Here is an 8,766-nt window from a genome sequence, read left to right as displayed (position 1 = left end):
ATATAAACGGCAACTTAGGGTATAGATTCTAAACGCGAGGGGACTCCGTCCCGACTTCGAAAAAACATGTAGGCGTCGCCCAGTTCCTAAAAAAAATACAATGAAGAAATATAGAAAGGGGGAACAAGCGTGACGTCATGCTGCTACCTACCGTCCTCCTACCTTTTCAGATCCACTTTTACCCCTTTTTATGACCCCCAAATTAGAACATTTTAGATGGTTTAAAATTCTTGTATTTTTGATCATTGCAACTTGACCTGTAAAGAAGACACAAAATTTCTCCATTAACTGTACAGGAACGAAATAGAATCATCCTTAAGAATCTGAAGCTTCGACATAACACTCCATTTGTGATGTGTGTCACTGCATGAGACCAATGCGTGGTAGCGATTTGTGTTCATGCAAAGCAAAATGTGCGTACATCAGCACAATACAAAACCGAAAAAAGCTATTTATTAATGCTTATTTTCATTACCGCAAACTAAACGCAAATATTACGTTGTGTCGAGCTCGAAAACCGCTAGTGAATGAGGGCTCAGAGCGCTTGATAAAATTGATTTACACAATAATTTTGTACTCTGAGTCCAGGAAATGAACACCAATAGGCCTACATACATTTCAATTTCTTACTGGTAAATAGTTATCCGGACTTTCGGTATCCAGTTCTCAAACAAGCCAAAAAGTTTGCTATAGTAGATTAATTCAACGACGGTACTAAGAATGAGCTGTTTCAAAGAAACAATACACAGTAATTTTTGAAAAAGCGGTAGATGAGCCTTCGTAGGAATGCCTGCGTTTGTCTTTATTCGTAAAGACAATAAATCAAGCAATTTTTGTACTAGTATTACCATTTCTTCTATCTACTACATAATATTACGCAACTCTATCATACAGGGCATAGTGTTTCATTTCAGTATTCTCCCCATTAAATTGATCACTTGTGACTATAAATATCTATATATTAAAACGCTAGGTTTATATGTTTGTGTGCAAAGAAAAGTTTATATGTTTGTCTCCAATCCTTTTGACAATGAGATCTCGAAAACCACAAGTGCTAGAATCGTGCCATTTCTGCTTGTCGATTCCAAATTTTGTGTAGATTGGCCCAGTTCCAATTGAATATTTAAAAAACGTAGCCATTATTTCTTTAATACATTTTTTATGGTACACTGGAAATGTTGACATTTTAAAAAATAACACATTCTATAAGTTATACACTCCAACACAACATGTTTGTAAACAGTGGTTGTATATTTCTCAGGCGTTTGTTTCATGACCAATTGATAATGAAAATCTAAGAAAATTATTTCTCGAGTGATGGAGAATCTTTAATATTTAGAATGTTTTGCTAATGAACACCATATATCAGTGGCATTGTAATAAATTGTGTATGTAATGTATTTGCTTATTACATACTGCATGCAAGAAGAAAGGAAGCACTGATCATACATGAATTAGAAATTCCAACCAGAAGTAGGTTCAATCTTGCAAACGGTGCGAGATATTGAAAAAATAATCGAAAAAATCTCTCCTTTGTGGTACCCCTTGCCGATTTTTATCAAGACGTCTTTCATTTGTGTCTATAAGGGGACATGTGCAGATGTTGTGAGGAATGACAAGGAGATTCATGCTCATATGTGAATGATGCGCTGTGTAGAGAGTGCAGCTTAAGCTAGTCTAATTAAAATAAATCCAGGTTCTGAAAATCTATTGATAATAAGGAAGGTAATTGTATTCGAAACAACTAGACATTTACAGAAGAGTGAATATTGAATCGAAGGAAAAACATGTTTTTAAGCGTAAATAATAATAATAATAATAATAATAATAATAATAAAGTACCGTTATAACAAAAATCCCAACTGGGTTTTGATGAAAGTTCAAACTGGATTTAAGTAGAAGCTCAAAGGTAGTTCTTGATGAAAACGGGAGCCAATTTTGATTGAAAACTAAGCCGATTTGAAGATCTAAGACATATGTAGATTCTCAAGGAACCAATACCGGATTCGGTAAACATCGCAATGGTTTTAGTAAAAGCAAAAACTCAAAACTGTTCTGGAAAACACAAAAAACTATCTGTGGAAAGGAAATGGGTTCCGGAGAACAACGAAAAAATTTCTAGTCAGAAATAGAACCAGTTTTGGAAAAACTGATACAGGTTTTGATGAAAAACTGAACCGGCTTTGAAGAAAACCGAAATCGGTTTCAGTAGAAAAACCGTACCGGTTTTTGAAGAATACAAGAACCGGTTTTGGAGAAAACCGTAACCGGTTTCGATGAAAACCGAACCGAAAATGAAAAAAACTAAACCGGTTTCGGTCAACCGAAATCGGTTTTTTTAAGAAAACCGAAACCGGGTTCTGAAGAAAACCGATACCGTTTTTTTAAAGAACCGAAACCGGTTTTTTTTGGATAAAACCGGTTACGGTGAAAACAGGTTTTTTTTAAAAAAACGGTTTAGGTTTTTCTTGGAAACCTGAAACAGAAAAACCGGTTTCTGCGCCTACCACTAGTATATATTGTATGTGTGTGTCGTCTTTTTAAGCGCATGAATAATTGTATGTTTATCTGTTTATTTATATATTTATTTATTTATGTGTATTTATATATATCTAGAATATTATTTAATTATTTATGCCAATTATTTGTTAGTTTAGATTAGTTGTGCCAAGATCATCCTTTTGATGTGTGTGTGTAATTTACAACAGATAGGAAGCCTCGGTATAGGGAAATACGAATTAGAATACTTAAAGTGGACTGGCTGCTGCCAGGAGCCAATCAGAAGCAAGATATCTCAGCTCTTGTGTGTATATAAGACTGCACGTTTCTCATGTATCTTATAGTGTCTGATGAAGCCAAAATGTTAGTTGGCGAAACTGAACACGTATGTAATATTTTTATGTGAATATATTGTTTTGGTCAGCAAATATTTTGTTTGTGTTGAAGTATATATAAAGCAAAACTTCTACTTATGGAAAATATTACATGTGTAAGGATAAAATAGTATTGTAACGCCGCTAGTGGCGCATCGAGCCGGATGCTTCATATCGTGTGGAATGAGTTGATAGCTGGTAAATTTGCAATTAAGTTTGGGAGTGAGATGCGTTTTACTGATAAGTATAGTGTCAAATTGTACCTCGTGTAATAGTTGTTAAAATATGAATTTATGAGGTAAGTACAAGAGAATGTTGATAAATAGAAATAAAAGTCATAGTCAAATAACTAGATACATGATCACTATGAAGTTAAAAATTTTTTTCGGATGGAGATACATGAAAGTGCACGTACGAACCACTGTATGTGTCATGAAAATCGAGGTGAAGAATGTTGCGAGCTGCGTGTTGAACGTGTTTTTATTATTAATGGTTGTGCAAAAGACGAACGTTTTGAAGAGTGTGGGTGACAAATGCTAATAGTTTATGCATATAAAGAAATTGATTAGTCTTTCGAAGTCTCACCTTTTCGATTTTGAACATAATGAGTCAATTGTGGTACTACAAGTTTCGGCCTGAATTCTTCTGGAGCAAGCCGAGACTTGCATTTGTAGCTGTATCTCGGAGGCGGGAATTGATACCAAGTGTTGCAGATTCGGACAGTTTTCATAGGAAAAGGAAAAGTGTGCACCTGTTTGTAGGATAACAGGTTCATAGGTTGCACCTGTTAGTAGGATGTACTTCGTTTCCTTGACAGCGTTTACCTGGGAGAGGAATTGGTCGTAATGAGCAAGATTGTTCAAATCGGCATCCCTTCTTGAAAATTACGATTTGTTTATGCAAAAGGTCGTTGATAGTATCCTGTGATGATCTCAGAATTCGAACTATGTAGGTTGGTTCCTGATTGTTGTGAATACGGATGCATTTTTAAAGGTGTATCCCACTTCAGGAAGTTAAGCCTATATATCAAGTGTTATAGATAGACGGACCCCTCGTACTAATATTGACATGGTATGTGGCTGAGGTTGCTAGTGTCGGATGTTGTTAAGAGAAGTTAAAGTCAGTTCGAAACTGGATTGTCACGAATTATTTTGCGAAGTTGGCCGACTGTGATTTAATGATGAATCCATTTTTTTTTTGTTTCTACCATTTGCGAAATATCTTTGCCTTGCCGATACTGGAAAAGTTAGAGAAGTAAAACCTACACGATGGCAAATAACGTGATTTTATCACTTCTAAAATGTAGAACCGACTAATAGTAATGTTATACATTTAGCGAACAAGCAAGGTTTTTCGGATTGACTCTAGAAGATGCTATTGTACCTAATCATGTAGGAAAGCGAGGACGATGGTATATGTATAAACACAGTAAGGTCAGATATTTTGCCAAAAGTGCTGTAAGTGGATTTGCCTAAGTCACGCAAAAATGATGTGTGGAGACTGCTGCAGAATTGAAACGTGAATATACCGCTATTAGGAGAAATCCTGGTTTATTTCTTTCTAGTTAATAAATATTTTATATTCAGTACCGGTGTTTAAGCAATAAAATAGTCACATAATTATTGAACTTAATTTTATCAAGAAAGGTACTGCCTCAATAAAAATGTACACTTTCGCTTAAAGCGTATCCAATGTCTGGTGTTTGTATTTGATATTATAAATATAATACAAATTTAAATCCTATATCACATCTTATCACACAATAATGTTTCTGGGTCCAGGAGGCAAAATGTTACCATTCATAAAATTTTTTTTTCACCTTACCACTGTAAGGTTAAGAACAATGTATCTCACGAGGGTAAAGTGTACTGGCAGAGCATAAACATTAGGGACAAGAAGTATGCTGATAGCGATTTGGTTGGGGTCTAAAGTGAGGTAGTATATATTGCATGAATAAGGGAGCTGAGTTTGGGAGAGTTTGTTGATATAGGTGATATTTATTTTTCGATATATTAGTGTAATATGGACAAGTTATAAATTGGTATAGCTCCAGAGTGGGACTACGTAACCGGACAAGGAAAGGTATGTGGAAAACTTTTGGTTAGAAGGTCAACAGTTTTTTTTATAGATTTTGAATAATGAAGTTATCCACACAGTAAATCTATATGTTAAGTTTGGCAGTAAAAAATCTTTGTATGTACTTAGGATCGTCTATGCATAAAATACAAAAAGACGGCACCAAACCAAATTTCGAGCTACTGCTTCGGGAAAAATATGTGTGCTATCTCTATGCTTTGTCATTTCCATTGTGAACCAAGTAGTATCATTTATTGGTAGAGAACACTCAATTAAAATAATTTACAATGTTCAACTCAGATGGCAAGAAAAGAGTGAGAGTGACTTGGACAACGTGATCCCACACTAGAGAAGTGTGCCAAATCAAATTTTTTATATTCTACGTTTAATGTGGTGATGTACAGTAGAATGGTGCTCAAAAGTGCAGTGAACAGAAAACCACCTTTAAACTATACTATAAAAATGTACAAAGTGTTACAAACAATTTTACAGACTGTACCGTAAATATGGCTGTTTAGTGGTGAGCGAAACATGTCTGAAAATATCAATAAGGAACAGTGGAATGTCGTTTCTCAATCAATTCTCTACATAAAAATAAGACCGCAAGACCATAAAGGCGGATTGTTTGTAGTATTAAAATTAATGGGGCAGCAGACCACAGAATGATCTCGTACGTGAGTGCGAAACTATTTGAGCAGAGGTAAGTGTGTCCAAAAACAGTCTTCGCAGGGTGTTTCTGCAGACCATATAGGAACAGTGCTCTAAGCATGTATAGCCAGAGTTGAACTTCGATTAAACTTCTAATCACACTCTTAGCATACGTGACCTCTTTTTTCTGTATGGACTAACATGTGTGTAACCAAACTTAAACGATATTTAAATTCGCCGTCACACTCGTAGCATGTGTGATATTTTGTTCCTCTGCGGATTAACATGTGTGCAGTCTAACTGGACCTCGACAACCAAATATGAACGACGAGTAAATGCCGTACCACACTCCTGGCACGTGTGAGATTTTCCTCCTGTGCGGACTAACATGTGTTTAGCAAAATTCGAACGTCTACTAAATGCCTTACCACTCTTAGCACGTATGAGGTTTTTTTCCTGTGTGGATTAACATGTGTGTAGACAATTTTGAACGTCGATGAAATGCCAGACCACACTCCTGGCACGTGTGACGTTTTTCTCCTGTGTGCATTAACATTTGTGTAGCCAAAGTCGAACGATGATTGAATGCCTTACCACACTCATGGCACAAGTAAGGTTTTTCTCCTGTGTGGATTAACATGTGTGTAGCCAAATGTGAACGTCTAGTAAATGCCTCTCCACACTCTTGGCACGTGTGAGGTTTTTCTCGTGTGTGGACTAACATGTGTCTTTCCACATCTGAACGTCTATTAAATGCCTTACCACACTCTTGGCACATGTGAGTTCCTTCTCCTGTGTGAATTAACGTGTCTAGCGAAAAGTGAACGATGAATAAATGCCTCACCACACTCTTGGCACGAGTGAGGCTTTCCTCCAGTGTGGATTAACATGTGTGTAGCCAAATTTGAACGATGAGTAAATGCCCTACCACACTTTTGGCACGTGTGAGATTTTTCTCCAGTGTGGATTAACATGTGTGTAGCCAAATTTGATCTTCGATTAAATGCCCTACCACACTCTTGGCACGTGTGAGGTTTTTCTCCTGTGTGAATTAACATGTGTCTAGCCAAAAGTGAACGATGATTGAATGCCTTACCACACTCTTGGCACGTGTGAGGCTTTTCTCCAGTGTGGATTAACATGTGTGTAGCCAAATTTGAACGATGAGTAAATGCCTTACCACACTCTTGGCACGTGTGAGGTTTTTCTCCTATGTGGATTAACATGTGATTAGTCAAATTTGAACGATGAGTAAATGCCTTACCACACTCTTGGCACGTGTGAGGCTTTTCTCCTTTGTGGATTAACATGTGTGTAGCTAAATGTGAACGATGAGTAAATGCCTTACCACACTCTTGGCACGAGTGAGGCTTTTCTCCAGTGTGGATTAACATGTGTGTAACCAAATTTGAACGATGATTGAATGCCTTACCACACTCTTGGCACGTGTGAGATTTTTCTCCAGTGTGGATTAACATGTGTGTAGCCAAATTTGAACTTCGATTAAATGCCCTACCACACTCTTGGCACGTGTGAGGTTTTTCTCCTGTGTGAATTAACATGTGTCTAGCCAAAAGTGAACGATAAATAAATGCCTTACCACACTCTTGGCACGTGTGAGGCTTTTCTCCTGTGTGGATTAACATGTGTGTAGCCAAATTTGAACTTCGATTAAATGCCTTACCACACTCTTGGCACGTGTGAGGTTTTTCTCCTGTGTGGATTAACATGTGTCTAGCCAAACTTGAACATACTCTAAATTCCTTTTCACATACTCCACATATGTGAGATTTTTCACCTGAATGCCCTAACTCACCACTTGACATAGTTGAACTTTGACTAGAGCGTTTATCACTAGTTTCGGACGTATGACGCTTTTCACTTTCCTGTTTCACCATATTTTGTGTCAAACGTGATCGATGAAATCCTTTGCCAAACTGCGTCGAAGTATTAGATTCATCATAAGAATGAGAAATGGATTTATTTAATGTAGTAAACGTATTCCCTTCTCCGTGGAAAGCAAAGATGTTATTGCGCCTGTAACAAATTCAACAAACAATGAAATGTAAATGGAGATAATGATTAAGTAGCAAAAAAACATGTAATCATTCGCTATATTACATGTTTTATTACATTAAATATTGTAGAAATACGAAATGGAGTACCATATCACTATTGTCTCAAAATAAGTTGCTGTAGTTTGTTTCACTATATCAAATTAAATTATCATTTATATCCTGGCGGACAAAAGCGTATGACCAGGTATTGTCGGCTGTCTTGGCACAAATGCACAGTATGAGAATTAAATCTGTCTTATCTGTAGATTCGTGTGGAGAAAAAAACAACTTGCGATCCAAAGGTTTAAGAACAACTCAACGTATTAATAGAAACTGTACCGAAGATAATTCACTTATATCATCATAAGAGGAACACGAAAGACGTTTTGAAACCAATTAAAAAATTACATACAACTTTCCAAGCTGGGGCAGCGAAACTTAGAGTAACAAGGCTAAAGACGAATCATTTACAGCGTTGTGATCGTGGTTCAGTGGTCTAGGGGCTTGACCAGTAATCTCGAGGTTCTACGATCAAATACACGTCAAGCATTTTTTTTTTTTTTTTAACTTTAGGAATTTTGATGGAAATAGATCGGCGATAAAAAACGCTTCATTACATTCAAATATTTGAATACTCGTTTGTTTCAGCACTTGAACTATCAAATTTTCAGGAGTAATACTTATAATAATAACAATTATCTCGAAGAATATTTAAGAATTAAAAAATTATTATCGCTCAGGTCGTACCATTACAAGCAGAAACGTTTTATTAGGCAAAACAAATATTTCGGTTTTGTGTAATGTTGCCCATGAAAAGACGAATTTCTCATCTCGATTCTAAAACAAACCAAACAAAATCGGGATGAAACATTTTAATTCGAGACGGGACAAGGTTAACTCACATTATAGTCATGCTTTGGAGATGAGAATCGAGACGAGACCAAAACTATCGTAAACATTGCTCATCTTATCTCGATTCTAGAAATAGTGTATGCCACTCTATAAGCAACAATTGCTCTGTAGACTGAATGTTATACATCATTTTGATAAGATTTCAGAGCTCACTGAAATATGCTCTGTGTATATATTCTTGTAGCAAAGCTTTTTTAATT

At 36.3% G+C, this 8,766-nt stretch overlaps 1 protein-coding gene across 1 annotated transcript; it reads right to left on the bottom strand.

Moving 5' to 3' along the window:
* Window positions 1-612: 612 nt before the first annotated feature.
* On the bottom strand, window positions 613-7,503 carry LOC145676173 (uncharacterized). Its single transcript, XM_081747078.1, has one exon. The coding sequence runs from the start codon at window positions 7,493-7,495 to the stop codon at window positions 6,356-6,358; it is 1,140 nt and encodes a 379-aa protein (XP_081603204.1). The 5' UTR covers window positions 7,496-7,503; the 3' UTR covers window positions 613-6,355.
* Between the last annotated feature and the right edge of the window lie 1,263 nt (window positions 7,504-8,766).

Source organism: Thermobia domestica, chromosome 18 (assembly GCF_964235325.1).
Source record: "Thermobia domestica chromosome 18, izTheDome1.hap1.1, whole genome shotgun sequence".
In the NCBI taxonomy this organism is placed as follows: domain Eukaryota; kingdom Metazoa; phylum Arthropoda; class Insecta; order Zygentoma; family Lepismatidae; genus Thermobia; species Thermobia domestica.
Note: the sequence above shows the minus strand (reverse complement) of the source record. Positions and strands in the feature narration are given on the sequence as shown.

Excerpts from the sequence above, each read along its gene's own strand:
- LOC145676173 (XM_081747078.1), bottom strand. The coding sequence starts at position 7,495 with ATGGTGAAACAGGAAAGTGAAAAGCGTCATACGTCCGAAACTAGTGAT.